Source organism: Brienomyrus brachyistius, chromosome 24 (assembly GCF_023856365.1).
Source record: "Brienomyrus brachyistius isolate T26 chromosome 24, BBRACH_0.4, whole genome shotgun sequence".
Classification (NCBI taxonomy): domain Eukaryota; kingdom Metazoa; phylum Chordata; class Actinopteri; order Osteoglossiformes; family Mormyridae; genus Brienomyrus; species Brienomyrus brachyistius.
In genome coordinates this window covers 8,873,095-8,896,180 of record NC_064556.1, presented here as the reverse complement: position 1 = coordinate 8,896,180, position 23,086 = coordinate 8,873,095, and the positions used below count along the sequence as shown (strand labels likewise).

Genomic DNA, 23,086 nt, shown 5'->3' with positions numbered 1-23,086 from the left:
AAGAGGCTGTTTTTATTTTGAAAAACACTTCCGTTTGTGGCCCATAGGTGGCAATAAGGCAACGCACTTGGTGATTAGTTAAATACTGCGCACCTCATTATCTTTGTTACACGTCTCCGCTCCCTCCGCAACCTGGTCTGTGAAAAAAAATCACCCAAATTAAAATGGTCCTAGGTTGCAAAAAGGTTGGGGACATTTTAACCTACAAGTTAGCAAAAAAGAGTGAAAAACAAATGTCTTTGGAGAGCTGCTTTGGAAAGGGGAAAAAGGCCCAATGAGGAGACGGAAAAAGAGCCTTTGACTTCCAAGAAAAAGAAAGCTGCATTTAATAGACAATTTCAGGATTCCTACTTAAAATACGGGTTTACTGGTGATTCATGTCCAGCCTTGACCCAGGTGCTCTGTGTGGCGCCAGCCAGAATAAGGAAATGGGGATCCAGATATGCACACCAAAGGTGAGTTTATTGCCAGTACAGGCACTGAGGTAACAGAGGGGTATGACGAGAAGAATGGTCGTTGTACGAAAGCAGAGGTCCAAAGCCGTAAGGTCCGTCCTAGATGCACACACGGGACACGAGCACACAGGGGAAGGGGAACGGGAGGAGCCGGTCTCAGCAGGAGGAGCGGGTCAGGTGCGGGAGCAAGTCTGGGGAAAGGGAGAAGGCAAGGTAAGCACAATAGGTAAACGGAATAGGTTGGGAACAGCGGGACGACAGAAGACGAGTAGTTGCTCGGGAAGGCTCAAGTTCATGGCACAATACTTCGCACGGAGTAGGGCGTGCGCCAGGCTTATGTCAGCCTCGTCAAGCGGAATGCGGGACATCTGGAGAGCTCCGCCTACTTGGGCGGGGCTGACGTGGAGCCGGCAGCGGGTCCCGCCTGTGTGGACGTCACAGTACCCCCCCTCTGACGGCCACCTCCTGGAGGCCGATGTCGTTTGCGGGGTCTGCCCCGTGGGCGGGGGGCTGGTTTTGTTGGATGCAGCGTATGGAACGAGGCTCGGAGCGAGGGGTCTATCTGCGAGCTGGCGGGAACCCAGCTGCATTCCTCCGGAGGACAGTTCTTCCAATCTATCAGGTATTGTAGCTGTCCCCGGCAGCGACGGGAATCCAGGATGGCACTGACCTGGCTGGTAGATGAGTCCTCTGGCGCCTCCACCGGAGGTTCCAGGGAAGGAACAGGTGTGGCCCGTAAGGGGTTGCGCCTCGCTGGTTTAAGGAGAGACACATGAAAGGTCGGACAAATCTGATATACCCGGGGTAGTTGGAGACGGACCGTGACCGGACTCACCCGGCGTAGGATGCGGAACGGACCAATGGACTTCTTACATCCCGGGATACGGAGATTCTTGGTGGAAAGCCACACCAGTTGTCCTACTCGGTATGTAGGTCCAGTCCGGCACTTTCGGTCCGCTTGGATCTTTAGGTGTTCTGCCTTACTGCGAAGTGACTGCTCTACCTTCTGCCATACTCCCCGGCTGTCATGGTACCACTCTTCCACCTGGGGAACGGGTCCCTCCGGAAAGTCCCAAGGGAAGAGAGGTGGCTGGTACCCGAGGACGCACTGGAAGGGAAACAGATTAGTGGTGGAACTCACCCGGGAGTTTATGGCGTATTCGGCCCACACCAAGTGGGATGCCCAGCTGTTGGACCTTCCTTGACACAGTGTCCGGAGAGCTTTTGAGACCTCCTGATTGATGCGCTCGGCAAGCCCGTTAGATTGGGGATGGTAAGCCGAAGAGAGGTTTAGATCTATGCGTAACTTACGGCACACCTCTTTAAACACTCTAGAGCTGAACTGGGACCCCCGATCGGAAACAATCACCTCCAGAATACCGTAGTATCGGAAGAGGGTGTTAATGAGTTAGTCGGCGAGTTCGCTAGAGGAGGGGAGCTTGGGAAGAGCTATTAGTCTACACATTTTCGAAAATCGATCCACAATGGTCAATATTATGGTTTTACCCTCAGACCGGGGCAGGTCCGTGATGAATTCCATCGCGATGTGAGACTAAGGTCGGGACGGAACAGGCAACGGATGGAGCAGACCACCTGTGCACACTCGGGGCATGAGTCGACGTATTCCTGGGTGTCTTTCTTCCACCCTGGCCACCAATATCGACGGGACACCCTCAGCTGCGTTGTGCTCACCCCGGGGTGTCCACTGCTGTGGTGCGAATGTATCCACTGCAATAAAGCCTCTCGATGACGTCAGGGTACGTACCGGGCACCAGCGGGACACCCCGGGGGGGCGGTCTCAGCTCATTCTCCTGTCGAATGGTCTCCTCCAGGGTCCATATTATGGAGGACACGAAACATTTGGGATCTAGGATGGGGGCAGTCTCCTCTGTAGTGGTGGTGGGCTCGTACTGATGGGAGAGAGCATCCGCCTTTACGTTCTTGCTCCCTGGTAGATACTGTACTCGGAACTCGAAGTGAGAAAACCACTGCGCCCAGCGGACTTGGCGCGCCGACAGTCGTTTAACAGATTGCAGATACTCTAGGTTTCTGTGATCAGTCAGAACTAGGAACGGGTGTCGGGCGCCCTCTAGCCAATGTCGCCACTCTTCCAAAGCTAGGCGAATGGCTAACAGTTCCCGTTCCCCTACCGGGTAATTGCACTCTGCTGGTGACTACTTACGGGAAAAGTAGGCGCATGGGTGTCTTCCCCCAGTCTGGGGATGGCGTTGAACAAGGACAGCTCCCACGCCGACGTCGGAGGCGTCGACCTCCACTTCAAATGGCCGATCCGGACAAGGTTGCGCTAACACTGGAGCAGTACAGAAAGCTGCTTTCAGCCGGCTAAAAGCCTGAGACGCCTCCTCCGTCCAGGAGAGGCGAGATGGGGCTCCCTGGGTTAAGGAGGTGAGGGGGGCGGCAACCTGACTGAAGTTGCGTATGAAGCGGCAGTAAAAGTTTGCGAAACCCAGGAACCTTTGCAGCTCCTTCAGTGTACGGGGTTGTAGCCATTCCTGGATGGCTCTCACCTTCCCCTCCTCCATGGCGAACTTTCCGTGTTGGAGCATGTAGCCCAGGAACTGGATTCGGGTCTGATGAAACTCACACTTGACCAGCTTAGCGAAAAGGCGATGTTCCCACAATTGTTGTAACACCTGACGTACTTGCTGGACGTGGGTGCGTCTGTCAGGGGAGTAGATGAGAATGTCATCGATATATACAATAACACACCGATGTAGTAGATCTCTAAAAACATGATTCATAAATGACGAAGATGGACGGACTGTTGGCAAGACTGTACGGCATCAGGAGATACTTGTATTGCCCCCTGCTGGTAATGAAGGAGGTCTTCCACTCGTCCCCCTCCCTAATTCGGATGAGATTGTCGGCACTTCTCAGATCTAATTTAATGAATATCCGAGCCTCCTTTAACTGTTCTAAGGCAGAGGGGATCAGGGGAAGAGGCTCCCTCCTCTTAACTGACTTGGCGTTGAGAGCTCGGTAGTCTATGCAGGGTCGCAGTCGTCCGTCCTTCTTCTTGACAAAGAAGAACCCCGCTGTAATTGGCGACGTAGAGGGCCGAATGATCCCCTGAAGGAGACTCTCGCGAATGTAATCCTCAAGGGAATCCTCCTCTTGGACGGAAGTGGGGTATAACCTCCCCTTTGGCATGGTGGCTCCGTCCAAGAGGGTAATCGAACAGTCGCAATCCCTATGGGGAGGTAGAGTGAAGGCTCGCCTCTTACTGAACACATCCTGGTAGTCCTGGTACTGGGGTGGTAGTTTGCTCTCATCGTCCGACTCCGGGCTTTCTACACGCGAGGTACGACAAGGCAGAGACATGCAGGAAGAGAGACATTCAGGCGACCACGAGGTTAGCTCACCTGTTCTCCAGTCTAGCCGTGGGTTGTGCAGTTGCAGCCAGGGCAGACCGAGGATCAGTGGGTCCTTGGCGTGGGGGAGAAGAAACATCTCTATCTGCTCCTCGTCGAGCACTCCTATCTGAAGCCTGAAAGGCTGGGTGCAATATCGGATAGTACCGTCTTGGATCTTCTCTCCGGTAACTCCGAGAACGGTGAGTGGCCGCGCCAGCCTTTGGCATGGTAGCTTCAACCGTCGAGCCAGTGTCTGGTCTATAAAGTTGCCGGCAGCACCACTATCCACGAGAGCAAGAATCTTCTCGCCCCCTTCGGGCGAGCTAATGACAATTGGCAGGATTAATTGATGGAGGTAAGACATGACCCGGGGAGGAGTACTTACCGGAGGGGTGCTCTCCTCCCGGCTGGGTCTGATGGGACAGGTCGACAGCACATGTCCCGCCTCTCCGCAGTAAAGGCACAACCCTCTATCGGTTCTCCTCCGGCGTTCCGCAGCCGTGAGGGGGGCCCGTCCTAGTTGCATGGGTTCAGGGACATCGAACGAGGTTCCAGGAGACCCGCAGTGACCGTCTGGGCTCTCCGCCTTCTCAGGTCCCTGACAGTGTTATCCAGTCTCACCGCGAGACGGACATACTCGTTGAAGGACAACGCCTTGCCTCGGGAGGCGAACATATCTTATAAATCCTGGTTCAACCCTCTGCGGAATATGGTCATGAGGGCGTCGTCGGGCCATTGGAGCCCGGCAGCGATGGTGCGGAATTCTAGAGAGAATTCGGCCGCTGAACGGAACCCCTGGCAGCAGTCGAGGAGACGGTCTCCCGGTCTTCGCCCTACTGCAGGGTGATCGAACACCTCCAGTAATGCTTGATGGAAGTCCTGAGGGGTGTCGATGAGAGGGCTTTGACGTGCCCACAGGGCGGTCGCCCACTCTCTGGCTCTACCCGTGAGGAGAGAGATGACAAACCGCACCTCTGCTCCTGGGGAGTGGAACATCTCTGGATGCTCTTCGACGTAAATCCCACATTGCATCAAAAACCCCCTGCAGGTGTCGGGGTTACCATCATATCGTTCTGGAAGGGCGATAGGGGCGGTGGAGGCAGCTCGAGGTGGTGAGGCCGGCAAGGGGACGTGAGCAGCTTAACTTGCCAGGAGCTGTTCTATAGCCGACAGTCGACTCTCCATGGACAGGTAGTGCGCTGGATCCATACTTACGGGGCGAAGTATTCTGTGACGCCAGCCAGAATAAGGAAACGGGGATCCAGATATGCGCACCAAAGGTGAGTTTATTGCCAATACAGGCACTGAGGTAACAGAGGGGTATGACGAGAAGAATGGTCGTTGTACGAAAGCAGAGGTCCAAAGCCGTAAGGTCCGTCCTACACGCACACACGGGACACGAGCACACAGGGGAAGGGGAACGGGAGGAGCCGGTCTCAGCAGGAGGAGCGGGTCAGGTGCGGGAGCGAGTCTGAGGAAAGGGAGAAGACAAGGCAAGGTAAGCACAATAGGTAAACGGAATAGGTTGGGAACAGCGGGACGACAGAAGACAAGTAGTTGCTTGGTAAGGCTCAAGTTCATGGCACAATACTTCGCACGGAGTAGGGCGTGCGCCAGGCTTATGTCAGAGCCTCGTCAAGCGGAATGCGGGACATCTGGAGAGCTCCGCCTACTTCTGCGGGGCTGACGTGGAGCCGGCAGCGGGTCACATTCTGTCACGCGACTTCCCAAAAATCCAGCAACTATTAATAGTAATACAGTTCAATGAGTCTAGAAAGAATATTTTAAGTATTATTAGACCAAGACCTAGATCTAAACAATCCACTGGGGGCTCCTGTGCAGAAAACTGTTAATCTGTTTATTTTGTCTCTTATTTTAACTTTGAGATCTTGTGATGTAATGGGCATTATAAATAAAATGTAGTGTTAATAATAATAATAATAATAATATTAACTTAAAATGTGCACTATTGAACGTTCGCTGTTTAGGAGGTAAATCACTTCTTGTTAATGACATGGTGCTGGACACTGGTGCAGAGCTGTGCATACCAAATGATGAACACGTTACAGCTATTCTTGATGCTCCAGCACCTACAGATGCTACATCCCTCAGGTCCTTCCTTGGACTGATCGCGTGGTATTCGAAGTTCGTACAGAACTATGCCACCATGAGGGAAGTGCCGCGCAACTCCACATTCACATGGACTGCAGATGTGCTTCCACAAAGTTAAAACACTGGTTACATAGAGCTCAGCACTCACGCTTTTTGACCCCTCACTCCCTACCATAGTGTCTACTGATGCCTCAGATTGTGGAATTGGCAGTGTCCTTACACAGCTACATCCAGATAATTCTGAAAGAAAACAGTAGCTTTTACTTCTCGCATTCTCAGTGCAGTGGAAAGGAAATATGCAGTGGTGGAAAAGGAAGCACTGGCTTGCGTCTGGAGTGCTGGAGGACCTACTTATGGGGCACAAAGTTTACCTTACGAACTGACCACCAGGCTTTAACTACTCTGCTGACTACAATATCTGTCTCATGCAGCAGACTGCCTTCACCGTTTGCCGCTGCCTGAACATCGGGACGGCTTATCCGATATTGACCCAGAAACTCTTGCTACTCTTTCCATCACCCTAACTGCTGTACCTATTTCTGATTTCACAGAAGTTTGTTCTGCTTGCCCAGAGCTACGTAAGATGTGCTCCTACATAACCCAAGGGTGGCCTGCATCATCCAAAGGTGTAGCTGCACATGAAGTGTCCTATTATCAGATCAGGCGTGAGCTGTCACTCCACAAGTCACTGATCCTAAGTCACAGAACAGTTGTGCCCATTAACACCAGTCCTTTTACCAGATGGACCCTGGCAGAAAATTGCATTGGACATCGTGGACACTGGCCCTCCAGATTGCAGGATTGCTATTACTATGGTGGATTATCATTCGAAGTGGCCAGAGATGTGTTTTGCCTCACAATGCACTGCAGCTACAGTAATTGCTTTCATGAGGTCTATGTTTAGCCAAAAAGGAAACCCCTGGTGACAGATAATGGCCCTCAGGTAAATTCCTCAGAATCTGGCTGCTTTCCTGAAAGAATGAGATATCCAGCACATCAGGACTACCATTTACCACGCAGAAGAAAATGGAGCTGTGGAAAGGCTAACTAGAGTACGAAAAGAAAGTATTCTCACTGCACAGAGAGAGAACTGCCCCTGGAAAGTTCACGTCGCTGAGTTCCTTCAAGCTTGCGGAGCTACACCACATGTAACCAGAGGAACATCGCCCTTCCAGCTCATGTCCGGAAGACAGATGAGAACTAAGCTTGCAATTCAGCCGGAGTGCACAGCAGCCGAAGATCAGGACATGAGAGAAAGAGTGATGAAGAAACAGTGAAACATAAAATTATATATGGATGCCAAAAGACACGCCAAGAGTCCTACACTGCATCCAGGAAGCCTTGTGTGTGTAGCCCAATGCATACAAAGAGGAAAATCCAAATTCAGTGAGCCAATTGGAGTGACATCTCAGAAAGGCCCACACAGCTGACTGACTTGGGATGCTTCACACCTGTATGCTCTGCCTGAGGCCTTCACTCTCCCTGCGGAAGATCAGAGCTGGAAGGAACCAGCTACAAGTGATGGAGTACATAATTAAATAAAGAAATATTATTTGTTTTCGATGTTAAAAAAAATACTGTTCTGTTGCTATCCCTGCTTTAGAGTAGTAGTTCATCCTTTTAGAGAGGGGGGAAATGTTGTGTCTTGAGTTATTTTTAAGTTGCTGCTAATACTGTTCCAGGCCAGTAGATGGCAGTAGGAGAATGTGGAAAATATAAATAGGGATCGTTGCAACCACTCGGTATCACAATTCTGTCATTAAAAACGTCATACCTTACTTCCGTTAAAAGTTATTAAAGCCGGAAACCTGAATGTGGAATATTAGGCTTTTCATAAATTGTATTATTTCGTCACTGTCAAGGTACCTAAACTAAGATTTCTGCTTTTTTACAGTCACATACCGTTCATCAGTAACACGGTACGAAACTGTAGACAAATGATTTCTGGGTAATATTCATGAGGACCTTGCAGTTTCCCATAAAATACTGCAATGTACTGCATTCAGTACAGGAGCTGAAAAAAATGTATATATGATATTTAAAACGAGGTAACATTTTCAATTTCAATACAAAATGAGGTAACAATTTGCATTCACTTTCTTGTGTTGAATTTAAACCTTTTTTTTTGTAACGTATACCCAATTCTAGGAAATATTTTAAGTAAATTACGGTAAAGTCTACCTACTTTAACAGAACCATCCTAGATTTAGTCAAATTAAGGCAACATTTTTGCACTCATTTGTTTGGGTAAATTTTATGTTTTTTACGAGAAAACCCAAGTTTAGCAATTAACATACCCAATGTATTTAAAGGGTATGTTATCCTCTTCAGCCTCTGACACAAAGTAGAATTAGGTACAGTGCAAGTCTCTTTGCCTGCATGGCCTGATGCGGTTTGCTGCCCAGTTGGGAGTTAAGGGCTTTGCTCAAGGGTCCATCGATGTGGCTATTATGCTGCAGCTGGGCATGAACCAGTGACCTTTTGATCACAAGCATAAACTTTTAAGCTGTTGAGCCACATGGTGCCAACAGCCAAGTGCTTTTAGCATTTTTACAGCATTTTGTTACAGTGCATGTGTCGGAAAGCGCGTCACGCCACATGCGTGAGTTTGCAATCCTGAAAACGTATATTTTGAAATCGTTTCACCTGAGCTGACTTGTATAAAAATAACATTACTTTATACAGTTGTTAAAAAATAGAAACTCTGACAAAAATGAAATCGCCAATAAACTACATCAACCCATTCAACGTTTTATAATATGTATACTGCGCTTGAAAATTTCAGCTGTACGATTTCAGGACAGAGCAGCCACTCTCTTAGGAACATTACGGCTTTTTGGTTGAGCGTTAGATTTCAATGCTGGCAAACGATCGCATTATCTTGCATAATAGGACATAAACATTACATTTGATGGTTAAATAACATTTCATAATGAAGTTATGTATCATGTTTCACATAATGGTGCAGTGAGTAGCGCTATCACCTCACACGTCTGGAACCAGGATTCGAGTCTCCGCCTAGGTTCCAAGTGTGTGAAGTTTACATGTTCTCGTTGGGTCGTCGTGGGGGTTTCCTCTGGGTCCCCACCCCCCCATAGTCCAAAAACATGCTGAGATTAATTGGAGTTACCAAATTGCCCATAGATGTGCATGTGTGAGTGACTGGTGTGTGACTGTGCCCTGCAGTGGGTTGGTGCCTCATCCTGGGCGGTCTTTGCCTTGTGCCCATAGCGGCTGGGAAAGCTCTGGACTCCCTGCATCCCTGAATAGGACACTTGGGTGGCACCCAGGCTATTTGGAGGGGAGGGGGTGTCCCTGCCAGTCGATCTTCTTTACTTTCCTACTCTAACCCTCAGCTTGAGTACAGCTCGCTGCTCATTGACACGTAGATTTCTTGGGTAAGCTTTGACCTTCAGAAAGCTCCGACTGACATAGACTCCACGTCAAAGCATGCCATCGCTGGACCGCCGAAATCCATGCTCCATAATATCTAACGCAGCTGTTAGTGTGGTACCATGGTACATGATGTACATCCGCCTAGTGCAAACCAGTAAATTTGCTTTAATATTCCTGTGCTCAGATAGGCACCCCTCAGTGAACACCAAAATAACCTTGAATCATGACGCGATCTTAAACCTTACATCAAAACAAAATGTCTTAATCCAAGTCCTTTGCTCCTCTATTTTGATGGAAGTTTGATAGGAGGATTTCTCATAACCCAGTCACTCATGCCTTGATTGTTGCTTTGCAAAGTGTGATTTATTATTAAAACATTTGATGAACACTTTTTAATACACACTTGAGTGTAAAGTGGGTGTAGCCATTGTAGTATAAAAGGATGTTGATTCTAGTAGAGCGTATTTCTTCTTACAGTTTGGTCTTAAATTCGGCTTGAATTGGTATTGAAGAAGTCTTAAATTTCGCATCAGGACTTCTGCAGACAACCCGTGTCTCATGCTTATTGCATGTATTGCTGCTCGCCTGCTGATTTTCCTTTTCACCACCAGGTGGCATGCTGCATTCACGGAATAGCTCATAGAACGCGCTGCTGCTGGCTGGCTGTTTGGCTTGCCCATTTCCCCTAGGTGGCACGATATGCTCAAGGTACTGCTCGTCGGATACACCGCTAGGCCGGCCATCGCTAAGCTTTGCTCTCTTTAAATGAAGTTTATGCGAGGAATGTTCTCTTATCTCTAAAGGTCGTCTTTCATTTTTCCCACGAATTGCCAAGTTGCTTCATGTTTCTTCCTGCGCTGGATCTAGCTGACGTCAGCCAAACAGCTGGCACATGATAGTACCACATTACAGTAAGACTGCACTTATAAAGGGTTAATGAACAGGTTATTAATTAGCTTGTAACACTTCATAAATCATTAATATACAATTGTAAACATTTTTTATTAATGAGTTACTACCATTTATAAGTGGTAAAAGGAAGCTGTATCATAAAGTGGTACCCCATTTTCTCTTTAGTTGTGATACAGAGCTGAACACTGGTTGTCATGCAGCCCTGATTCTTGGGTATGTCGGAGTAACTCGTTACAAGTACTGCTTTAATGTTCTTTATATCCATAAACTTACCAGCACGCACTGTTGCGAAAATTGGAATGCCAGTTTGATTGATGGATGATGCTTCCAGTCGAGGCGATTTTTCCTCCCTGTAAGCTCCAGTTGTCAGAAATCTTCTTTTAATTTTAGGAATCATAAATATGAATACGCTTTTTTGTTGGAAATATGAAGTGGTGCGCAGTGCCTTTTTTCGATAGCATCTACCGCAGTGGCACCAGGGGGCCTTGGGGTTTATTGGCCCAACCGTTCTGCGTTCACGGCGAATGACACAATACGATAAACTCAGACCCACCCATTCAGCATTGACGGCGAACGATACAGTACAGTATTATTCTTAACTAAAATCTTGTAATGCCAGACAGGCAAAACACTATACCGAGAGCAGATATTCCTGAGAAAATGCTCTTATTTACTTACAAAAGTCAAACATCAAACTGAATCAGAGGCATTGAACTATGGGGATGGGGGAGCGGGGGGTGTAAAGGAGGGTGCTACTACTCAGCACTTTTTGAAAACTTTGCTAATAAAAATTGAAATGCTCTGAAACTAGATCAGTCGACATAGTCGATGACGCTGATGCTGAAAATGTGTCGACATCAATATTTTAAATTGGCAATTCTTGGGAAAATGAAATTAAATTGACGCATCGTTTGTTTTTTAATGGAATTACCATTATGATTTCTAAAACGCTTCAATTCATTATAATAAATGTTTTGCTTTAATATCACTACGTAATTATGGGAGTAGTTCAAATTAAAACAAAAAGGTGGTTTTACAGTTCAATGCCATATTATACACGGACACCAGCGAAAAATAAAAAACACGCAGGCGCTATTCTGGACCGCCAGAATAAACAAAACCACCTTAAGTTAGTATATTCATGTTTATTAAATTACCATTAGTATGGAGAGATTTTTAATATGCTTGTCCTTATAGCTGCTAAATACACTCATTATTACAGCTAAAGTTAACCTTAGAATCTCCTTTTAATAACTGTTCGAAGAAGTGTTTAGGCTGAAATCTGGTCTTATTCTGCGTGGACTGACGGTGCCCGTGTGTGTTCGTGCGCATTGGGCTTTTAGGGACCAGTGAAACAAAAACGGACACTAAATAAAAGAAAATAATCCGCGAATTGAAATAAAAATGACTATATTTATTTTTACTGTCGGACATTAATCAGCTATAATTAATAATTAATTAATAATTAAATTCAGCAGCGCCACACCACCAGCGTGCTCCGCTAATCGAATTTAATACGCATAAGGATACGCCGAATACAAATGACTATTGGCAGTCACGATACTCATCTCATTAATATTTTAGGAATACGACTAATTTGCTTATCAAATTGTATTTAGAAAATATTGTCCATATATACTGTATATCGTCCATTATACGTTTGTCGTCAAAATAAAATCACCGTAAACGGTCTATTTGATTTTCTGGAGGAAAAGTAATCATTTTAGATTGGTCAATTAATCGTTAGAATAGAAAAATAGACGTTAGTGGCAGCCCTAAAAACATTAACAGGATCTGCCAATTCCTAAAACATGGTATAGTGCTACAAAAATAGAGCTTTGGAACAGATATGGACAGACTGTGTTAATCCATCCATCTTCTAGCCACTTATTTGAAAAAGAGCTATGGTGGGCCTGGATCCCATCCCGGGCAGCACAGGAAACATACCCAGGTGGTGATACACACACACACACACACACACATACACCCTATGAGCAACTGACAAATACTATGTTCAACTATGTGTGCAACATGTAGTCTCACCACACGTCAAGTATGAGACAATGACCCTGGTAGTGGAAAGCAACTGAACCACTCAGCGAGTCTCTGCCTAACCCTAAAGATATCTGATTGTAAAATAATACATTTTCCTTCGTTATTTTTCAAAAATTTACATATTTTCATATTCCCAATTTGTTTATGCTAATAACAGTAAGAGCAATTGAACCAATCCTTCTGGTAAAGAGGGGAAAAAATGTGCATCAAACTGTGCATCATGACAGTGACAGGTAACAGCACATCGTACAGGATCCTGCAGGCAGGCATATGCATGATTTTCTTGAACTCGTACGGCACTTGAAGCCAAACTGTTACTCCGCACTCGTCAGTCTGCATTATTTCTTTTACCGAGAGCTACAGCAGCACCTGGTCTGCTACATCTGTGTGCGAGACCTTTTCTAGTGTGTCACACGACAGGACGAAAGCAAAAGCCGGGACAACAGCATCAAGAGACAAGCAAACACTGATACTTTTCAGATTTATTATTAAAATACTGCTTTTCACACACAAAAATGCAAAACTGGAGACAAAGAGGAAAGACGTCATACAAATATGTTGCATAAGGTAGCATAAGGTGTGGGGATCTGTGTTTAATGGCAATCTGTCTAGGGGCAACGTTCAGTCTCGACTCGATGTCCAGAAAACAGGACTACACGTACAGATTGGATGAGGTTGACGGCTGTCTTAGGCCGTCGAGGACTCTTCCGCTGCTCCACTACCTTGACGGCACCGTTACCCTCAGGTGAGCTTCCAGCACAACCGCACACCCACCCGCCCGCGGGCTCCAGCATCGGCACCTAGACGTCCAGCAGTCAGGATGGAATCCTGCTAATTTAGTTCCTAGATGAGGTGGTGGAGAGCACCTTCCGTGTGAGAACTGGTCCAGGAAAAACAGCTTTAAGTGAGGAGGAAAAACAACTCGGGGAAGCCTTAGAGAAGCAGTCTCAATAATATCCCTCTTACATATAAAATCTCAAAGGAAATTCTCAAAAATATACAAAAAGACAATATCCAGTGACGAAAGCCCGTTTTGCTTGTTGTTTAAAAAGGAAGTTTTCAAATCGGTTTTGGCAGGAAGGAATAATGGGCCCGAAAAGGGAGACATTATCAGTGCTAACATGATCCGACAAAGACCGGTGACAGACCGCATGCCTCAAACACCCACGCATACACACTGGCACTTTTAAATTCATACTCTCACGCACAGAAGTCCACCTGCTGGCTAAAGGGAGAAGGAGTCAAGGCAGGAATTCCGGCTGGGTGGGACGAGGAGGGGGGGCCGGACAGCAAGGTTCACTCTTTTACCCCCCAGTCCTACTGCTGTCTCCGCGTACGGGACACCTCAGTCTCCCCCAGGAAGAAGTTTCTTACACCCTTCCTTTACAATTTGGTGGCGAGTTTCCAGATCCCACTCGTGTATCCGACAGTCAGAGACATCAATTTTAGTGCATCAACCAGAAAGACTAAAAACAAGCAGGAAAACAACCATCTGGCTTTGTTCCCTGAATCTTAAAAAACAACAATACTGCAGCTCCACCAGGTTATCAGATGATCAGCATCAGACTGCTACCTCCTGCTGCCAGAAGGGGGCGACTGTTCCTGTCTCATCTCATAAGGCTGTGTTGCAATGCGATGCGGTTTCTTGCGGAACCTCATCCTTAAAACACTTGATGATGGAAGCCAGACCGAGGTTACAGCTGCCCGCTAGCGGCGCCGATCAGCTCCTGGAAAGTGCTGTCAAAGCAGCGCTTCAGGTCAGAGTAGGTCACCACTAAGATGCTCTTCTCATCCCGTGAAAGCAGGCTGATCTTCTCCGGGACACCAGCATCTAGCTGCAGCGTATACACACGGGCACAGAAAAGAGTGGTTGCGGCACTGGCAACAGCAAGCGAGAAATTACTAACTAAAAGAGGGCGTGGCAGAAAAATGCACAGGGCTGTTATTTCAGCCAATGGGAGATTTCACCTTGTTCAGACAGGAAACTATGTGGCTCAGGTCAATCCAAGGAGTTCCTGCTTCTGTCACCTGGTGGAACAGGTGATCTCGAAAGAGTTTCAACAGGTAGCGATCTCCGGTCTCGGACCAGGTGGGGTCCTTCTGAAACCTGCGTGCCAGTGAGACCCAGTATTCCAGTGCCACTGCTAAATCCCAGCACTTAACACTTTTGAATCTTTGCACCCTAAGAATGTCATCATCATTGCTGTAATTATTCATATTCATTGTTATCATAAAAACACACTGTGATGGTTAAGAATAAGCTCACGGCTCAGACCTAAACTCAATTTGCCCAAAGGAAATTACATGACCTTCATTTCTCCCTTGTACTTATCTATACATAGACATTTCACTGAAATAATTCAATATTTACCAGCCGGTACATTCTTTGATTTAACAATCAAATCTAGATCCTCCACCACTTCCTGACCTGCTCTTCTACCAGTGGATCCCTGAAAACATGAAACCTCTTACAGCACTTGCACTTCTCAGCTACATACACTCCTGCTACATTCCCAGTATTTAATAACTGTACTTCATGCTTTTGGCTGTATACTCACCCCATACCACTTCCCTACAATTATTACTAGAGTATCCAGAATATCCCATGAAGTAAATCCTAACCCAGCAGTACTTCCCTCTCTCTAAACAAGGCAAAAATCGATTAAGATCAGCTCAGCTGCATCGCAGGGACCAAGAACCACATACTTACTCTGGTCTCTCAGTGATGGTGCCCAATTTGGCCACCAAACGAAAAAGACGACCGTTCTGCACCTCCTACAAAAACACAAAGATGCAAAATGCTGTCTGAATATTATACTGAGGCATAAACAGGATTTTACAGAATATCGAGAATCGGTAGGAGGAGCATGTACACCTTGGCCAGGTCCTCCTCGATGACATCACTCCTCATCTGGGAGGCATCCAGCTGGGTGTAGAAGCGAGCGCCGATCATAGGCATGATGTCATTTACGCTGCGCAGTCGAGACTGATCAGTCAGCAGGTACCTAAGCAGTACAGAGGTTAAACAGGCAGAGAGAAATGGGGCCATACAGGAGGGGTATAGAGAGAGAGAGAGACAGAGAGAGAGACACACACTTACATCAGGCAGGTTAGACAGGCGGGAGACTGGGGTTGTGCAGTTACACAACAGCCTGTCCGTGGCATTACATAGGAACAGTCTGAAGACACAGACTTACAGGATGAGATTCTTGAGGTCAGATGAGTAGTTGATGGACACAAGCTCCATGGCCTTCTGGAGGTTCTCTCTCTGAATTCCAGCCAGAGAGTTACAGGCAAGTGCAAGAACCACTTTGCCTAATAAGATGAGGTCTGCTTGCTGCGAAAGAAGAGAAATAATCTATCATACAGGAACTATTCCCCGTATGACACGCACGTCTCACAGACATACCTGGTACTGTGGCATCAGAGCCAGCGGGTTTGTCTGGTTGCTGTCAAACGTCAAGACGTCAAACACTCCGACACAATTCACCCGCAACCTGCAAATATAAACCAGCATAAATGGCACCAAACCAAACACGACCCAGAGAACATGATTACATCTAAATCAGGGAAGCCAAACTTGTTTTATTCCTATCGATAATCCTGATAATCTTTATGCTCTGCTGAAATTGGAAGTGGAGGGCAGGTGTGTATACCTGGTCTTCCCAGTGATGATGATCTTGCTGGGGTCCATGACCCTGCAGGCCAGACCAGCAGTGTGGATGGTGCGCAGGGCTGAGCTCAGCTGCACGATGTAAGCCCAGATGAGAGACTCGGGGAGCAGGCCGGCGTGCTGCCGGGGTGGGGGGGGCTCGTGCTGGCCTGCTGGGGACACGGACACAACCACACACGGTCTCTCTCACACAGCTAAACTACGACAAACATCGACACTGCTACACGTGCCCGCATATGGGAACTACCATTATGTTCTAAAGTGTTCCATGTTCTACCATTATGTTCTAAAGTGTTCCATGTTCTAAAGTGTTCCATGTTCTACCATTATGTTCTAAAGTGTTCCATGTTCTACCATTATGTTCTAAAGTGTTCCATGTTCTACCATTATGTTCTAAAGTGTTCCATGTTCTACCATTATGTTCTAAAGTGTTCCATGTTCTACCATTATGTTCTAAAGTGTTCCATGTTCTACCGTTATGTTCTAAAGTGTTCCATGTTCTACCGTTGTGTTCTAAAGTGTGCTATGTTCTACCATTGTGTTCTATGTTCTATCATTATGTTCTAAAGTACCATAACGAGCAAAGAGTGTCGCAACTTATGAAAAGCGGTGACGGTGGCTGTGGGCGCATTTCCATCAACAGACACAAAGCGCGGACAGAGCGTACCCCATTTTCTCTTGGTGAAATAAGAGTCGGCGACGGAGTCATTAAAGTGTCGGCTGAACATGGTCTCGGCTCCTGCATGGAAATCATAGGCAAACACCAAGGCTGAGAAAGACAGCGAGAGAAGGAGAGAAGAGAGAGAAGCACAGAGGCAGAGACATAGAGAGAAACCCAATTAGAAGATTCCAAGACGGCAGCATTACAAACAAAAAAAGAAAAAATCAGCTTCCAGATAGTTTGCACAACCCACACACTCACAGTGATCTCCAAAGGCCTTGGTGGTGAAGACCTCTCTGAGAGTGACGAAGTTTGAGTGCTGGATCTTCTTCCAGTTGTCAACCAGCATCATACATTTGGTGTTCACCAACCTGAAACCTGAATGCATACAGCGAGCTTAAAACACAAATTAGACAGATGGCAGACTACGCGATGTGACTAAATCGCCATCAGACAAACGGGTTCGAAGACGCTCATTGACGTTACACTGTTTGATTGCTCGGGCAACATGTCGAGACACGCGTGAATGTGTCGGGCAAATCGGGAGGGGTCTTCATGTGCCTCTCACCGTGTATCCTCCTAAGGCAGTAGGGCAGGTCGTCTTTGCTGTTCACAGCTTTATAACAGGAAGTGATGTAACTGAAGTTGCTTGTTTTGTGGAGTCGATTGGGTGGGGGCAACGGCTCCAGGGGAAAAAGACTATGATAGCTGTCTACTTCTGTGGGTACACCTGCAAAACAGACACTTATTACACCGTCTACATAAGCGTGCCTTGTCAGTGTGAATGAATACAGCCGTTATAAGCATCAATGTACACACCAGACTACAGCAATCACTGCATGCCTCTGTCCGACTATTAACCCCAGAGAACTTATATTAAAGATACCTGGATTCTCCGATTGGTCGATCTGTGCCATTGTGATTAAATGTCTGTTTATCAGCTCCTGAGCAATAAACACACACAGTGAGGTAAGTCAATCGTGAGCATGAATCAGTCGCCACAAACATAAAGATGACTATAAGGTACCTTGATTGATTGACAGACAGACAGACAGACCATCAGATTCAAGATTTCAAACTGTGATCTTAGCAGGCAAGGTGAGTAAGATAGTAAGATGGAAGTGGCATGAAGGTACCTGACGTAGTTCATCCGTCATGAAGAAAGATGGAGCGTTGGCCTTTGGTTGCATGTAGGCCACATGAGGTGCGGTGGGGGGGTAGATGTGGAATGTGGGGAACACCTGCAGGGCAACAAGTAAATTAATAAAGAAGACCAGTAATCCTGCCACAGTCATAGAGACAAGTTTACACTGAAATTAAATTAATGATGCAAAAAGTTCCTGCATGGTGGCACCAAACAGTCAAGGTAGCAGGTGCAAGATGCAACAGAACCTGAACCCGAGCCTGAGTCCCCATAGTGTCCAAAATCATGTTATGACTTTGGACAAAGCTAAAAATCATATGCAGTCCATCAGTCAAGTGTGAAACCAACCAACCCGCACCTCATGCACAAAAACCTCATGAGCCCGAAACAGAAAGACAGACTCCAGGGTGAATGCTAACGTACAGCTTAGCAAGCATCTTGTTTACACAGAACTGTATGGCATATACGTATCTTATGCGTGTAATCTGACCGATATTAGACTGTGATCAATTAAAATTGCTCTATGATCTGCTTTTACAGAGACATCATTAGTATCGCGTGACCGATCGAGCGACCTCACAACACTCAGACACATGCTGTATTATTCCTGAGGGAAATCGTGCACATTCTCTCAGCTCATACGGCCGTCCAGTTTTGTCTGCCAAATCCGTTTACACACACCAAAACAACGGTAACGGCAAACAAAAGGAGTGCCTTGGATTACTTCCTCTCCTCCATTTGTGCCTTCGTCCCAACGTGCAATGTACAACATGTAACACACTCCCTATTTAGCAATGTAACACGGAGTAGTTGCTCCCTAAAAAAAATTAAATTTCAACATCAGGCATATTTTTTCCTTTTAGGTTTTTACCTTACAGGACTATACTTTCTTTTTTTTTTAATAGAATAATGAGTTTGGTTGTACTGTTCAGTGATGTGCAAAATAGTCTTAAAGACCAACATGGAAAAGAATCATAAGACCGTGGAATGTGGCCCAGTCTGAAAAAAAACATATCTGTGTTCTTCAAATGACTCAAATCCGAACATTCCCAAGTGCTCTGGTAAGGGCTTCCAGTGATCATGGTATCAATAGGACCATACTAACCCATGATGCAAAGGCATCTGTGCAGTGTCAGATATTGTTCAGTTCTGTGTAATTTGTTACTAAAGCACAGTCCACTCAGAAAGAACAACTGTTACACGACCAAGAACAGAATTAAAATGGAGAATTACTACTAGAACTGGAACAGTAACTGGGAGCTCTAGTTCCACTCCCAAGAAAGAGAAAGAAAGAAGACAAATTAAAAAAATAAAGATGTATAAAACATACCATCCCAGCTATGGGCACAGGAGTGTTATCGGTGTAAAAGTAGGTGGTTCCACCCACTGTCTCTTTCTGGATGACATGTCCCGCACCCCCGGGCTCACCCATCTGGGGGTAACCAGCAGGGACAGGGTTTGGGTTGGGGGTGTGACTTCGTCGCCGCAGGGCAGGAGAGGTGTGAGGTGTGATTTTGGGTGAATGGAGTGGTGAAGACCCGGCCGAGAGCGACAGGCCAGCTGGAGTAAAGTAGACAAATCCATTAAAATTAACAATCTAGCAATGTTATTCCAGCGATATTATTGACACATTCTGCAATAATAAAAAATTTCTGTACTTAAGAAGAGAGAGCAAAGCTCACCAGAGGTGATGCCCGGCGCAGCCGCTGAGCTTGGTGAGAAGAGCGTAGCGGAGAAGGCCGGCATGCTGGACTGAGATGTGGCAGGCATGCAAAGTCCGGCTGCACCCTTGGGAACGAACTCACTGGCTGCTGGGTTTGGACCCTGGAGAAAGCATCCCACAATCACCTCCTCCTGCTTCTCTACCCTCCCGGGTTCTCCATTCAAACCTCCATTTCAAGCGCACTTATCTTTAAGTTTGGCTTCAGGCAAAGTTTTGCAAACTTTCTTTCATAAATAATGATTTTAAGTGTAAAAGCGTAAGGCATGTTTTTCTCCATAAGGCGTTTTTACCTGTTCCTGAAAATTATTCTCACCACAAGCTCACCAAATCTAAATGTGCAGATATTTAAGGCATTTTAAAGCAGTTTTAAGCAAAACATTATTACAGGCTGTGAACGTAAACATGGGTCAGCACTAATCGACGCATTTAGCTAGTGTACTTTAAGAGAAAAGCAGTTCATTATTGTGGCATTGGTAACGGCAGCCAGGGTTCATTCTGACAAGCTCACCTTTCTCTTCTGAGACAAGCTTAACACAGAGAAGTCATTGAAGAGAGTTGATGCAGGGGAATTTACAGCATCTATATGAAAAAGATTTTGACTTAAGTTCTGGCTCACTGAGATAAATTCAGTGTGTATTTGTTAAATGTTTTGAAGTTTGTTTTTCTACAGAAATCAGATTCTACGCAGATTTTTTTCTACTTTGTGATGAAGTCCTAAAAATATTCAGATAAAATATACAGATACTCTATGCAGTCAGGTCAGGAATGCAACAGATACTCTTACCACCATACTGTGATTTTTATTTAGTTTTTTTAACGTTTGAGAAACTGCTCATAAATAAGTATTACATTCCGCATTTAACGTCATACTACATCAGTCATTCACGTGAGACCGTACCATGTGCACTGTAGCTCTTGTCGTTAAGTAGACCAGACGTGTTGCTGCTATTGGTCACTCTCTGCATAACAAGAGTGACACACTGACAATGAAAATACTGACCGGCTAAACCTGAAACAGAAACCACCACAGAAACACAACACATGATATAACGACGCTGAAACGTTTAACAAATCGTACGATTTTGATAGATGTATAAAAACCACAACCACAAAATAAATCACTATCGTAATTTTAACAGCCAGACAACACTGTCAATGGCGATGGCCTTTATCCTATCTATAAGCCAGCTATTTCATTATTATGCAACACAGACAAAAACATCAGGAAACTAAGAGATAAGTTTCAGCGATAGACAGTTCTCGCCTGGTTAGCGATGGAGCTGCGTACCAGCCCCATTGCAGCATACCTGCATCATGGAGAATTTGGACTCAGCAGGGCTGCCGAAGCCATTGACCCCAATGAAGCTGCTACTGAAGTAGGAGTTAGTCAGGCTGGATTCGCTCAGGCCACCACCTTCCATCCCTGGGACTACAGCACAAAAAGATGAACTGGAAATAAGCTCTAAAATAACCCTGAGTAATCATAAGCAGTCATTACAGTTATCCTGGTTTAACAATCACTGCTGGGAGAAATCTGCAAAATGCACAATTGCAGCCAATACACTTTTTGACTCTTTGACCATGCAAAGGTGCAGTGATCCTTGCATGCTGGCACTCCCAGTACAGCAATTGTGGGTGTGAGTTTCATGTGTCTGTCGTCCCGCGCTGCATACTGTGCAACTATTGGTTTTGGCACATTATGCAACAGGTTTTTCAGGAAGCAAGTGTGTACAAAATTCATCTTATCTTTCATACAAGGAGTTCAATTCCCGTGGCTGGCAGACCGATGCCACTGTTGGGCCCTCGAGCAAGACCCTTAACCCCAATTGTCCCAGGGGCACTGCATGCTCGCTGACTCTTCATTATGACCCCCAAATATATTCTTGTCTATATGTCTGTATGTCTCGTGGTGAGCAAGACGGAACAAAAATACCACTCTATTCCTTAATGGCTAAGATTTCAGAACTGTACTTTTACCTACTCTGTCCATGGTACTGATATATACACACACACACACTCACGTATATTATGTGTGTTTACAAATACGCAACGGTAAAACCCACAAGAAAAATACAAAATCAAAATCAGCTTATGTATTTTATCGTTTAAAAACCACACATGCAAAAATAGCAATAATGTTAACCAAAATTAATAAGTTTTAAGAGAGGTTAAAATTGACATTTTTATTTAAATCCCAATACGTCTAAAATGAAAATAATTACAGTATTTTTTCTTGTTGATGTAGTGTTCTTGTGCTAGCTACGCTACGTAATTTGATTGTTGGGTAGCAAAACACCAGGACAAAATAACTTGCTATTAAAATGACTAAAGTAAATTCAAATGAGTCTTCATTTATGGCACATCTAATACATTATAACAGAATGATCGCTAAGGGTAACTTAAAGGACCTAAATGTCACCATCTTTATTTACATCGCGCTAAATACGAACGGGCTACCAAGTAAAATCAAAGTTTCATACTACAATTAAGTCTGATTATGTATAAGAATATTGTACACGACCAAATAAAATACTATCTGGTGACATTATAATGCACAGACAGTCATTAAATTAAACTGCAATAGCGGTCAAATATTAGGCCTTACTAAAGCCTCGGCGTCGATTTTCACACCATGCGGAATCGAATGCAAAGAAGCCGTCTAAATTATTGAGGAAAACAAGATGCCGCGTGGGCCTGTGTCCCGCCAACTGTGTTGCAGAAAATCAGGCTTACTGGTGAACAGCTGGCTCTCCAGAACCGGATCTGTAGGTCCTACCGACTCGGTCTTTTTCGGGATATTTGCTCCTGCGCCGAGCACAGAAGCCGCCACAGTTCCTCCTAAGGGAAACGCTGCTGCAGTCCCAACAGCGCCGCTCAGGGACAGGGGGGGCGGGTTGCCCGCACTACCGTGCGCGGACAGGCCGGCGACGGACGGATCTTCGTGCAGGAACTGGCACTCGTCTCCATAAAAGCAGGTCTTGTCTTTCGCGTAATAGCGGCAAAACTTAACCCTGGCGCCGGGTATACCGACCCCGCCGAGCCCAGCAGCCGGAGCGGGGAGCCCGCTGTTCATGGCCGCTGGAGGACGCTCAGTCAAACAGACGGCCGGCGCGCTTTCTGACCGTCACAGCGTTTCCATCAGCAAAATGCATCTTCATCCGCTGTGTAAGACGCGCAGCCGAAGCCCTGAAGCCTGTTCACAGACACAACACACAACGTGCCCAAGGTGCAGAGCGCTCGTGCAGCTCCTCCCGCGGCTGCGCGTCTCCCTTCCTAATCTCAGATCAGCTTCCCTCCCACTCGGGCACGAACCTTTCATGCCCCACGTTGTTCAGATGCCATTAAACGACAAACTTCACATTTTATAATGTTTAAGAGAAGTAGCACAGCTTGTTTACAGATATCAGCAGTTATGCATTTACAAGCACAAAACAAAATGAAAATAACTTAATGACCGTTAATGATGTGTTTATCATCTGTTTCTGTAAATGAACAGTCAACCTGGTTTACAGTAAAGTAAAATACGAGTAACATTATTTACAAACCTTCCTTGGGTCACTATCAAAGTGAAATTGTGTATT

General features: G+C 46.0%; 1 protein-coding gene across 6 annotated transcripts; it reads right to left on the bottom strand.

Moving 5' to 3' along the window:
* Positions 1-12,774: 12,774 nt before the first annotated feature.
* LOC125719828 (PAN2-PAN3 deadenylation complex subunit pan3-like) lies at positions 12,775-22,783 on the bottom strand. Of its 6 annotated transcripts, none has more exons than XM_048994615.1 (18): positions 22,239-22,783; positions 20,813-20,934; positions 20,404-20,464; positions 20,014-20,084; positions 19,465-19,606; positions 19,113-19,342; positions 17,775-17,879; positions 17,525-17,582; positions 17,207-17,368; positions 16,900-17,016; positions 16,645-16,746; positions 15,961-16,129; positions 15,714-15,801; positions 15,502-15,641; positions 15,180-15,309; positions 15,015-15,079; positions 14,273-14,411; positions 12,775-14,139 (listed from the first exon to the last, which is right to left on the bottom strand). In XM_048994615.1, exons 1-18 carry the CDS (start codon positions 22,576-22,578, stop codon positions 13,999-14,001), a joined length of 2,382 nt encoding a protein of 793 aa, XP_048850572.1. In that variant the 5' UTR covers positions 22,579-22,783; the 3' UTR covers positions 12,775-13,998. The 6 variants fall into 6 exon arrangements, 5 of the variants coding, with proteins under 5 accessions (XP_048850572.1, XP_048850573.1, XP_048850576.1 ...); XM_048994616.1 differs by having other exon boundaries at positions 15,961-16,126; XR_007385218.1 differs by having other exon boundaries at positions 14,061-14,139; positions 14,273-14,332.
* Positions 22,784-23,086: the final 303 nt, after the last annotated feature.

What these genes read in the sequence shown, in the direction of transcription:
- LOC125719828 (XM_048994615.1), bottom strand. Translation starts at nt 22,578, where the DNA reads ATGAACAGCGGGCTCCCCGCTCCGGCTGCTGGGCTCGGCGGGGTCGGT. An exon ending in CCAAATTCTCCATGATGCAG is followed by an intron (nt 20,465 to 20,812) that starts GTATGCTGCAAT and finishes CTTGTTATGCAG; the next exon opens with AGAGTGACCAATAGCAGCAA. An exon ending in TAGTTTCCTGTCTGAACAAG is followed by an intron (nt 14,140 to 14,272) that starts GTGAAATCTCCC and finishes TATACGCTGCAG; the next exon opens with CTAGATGCTGGTGTCCCGGA.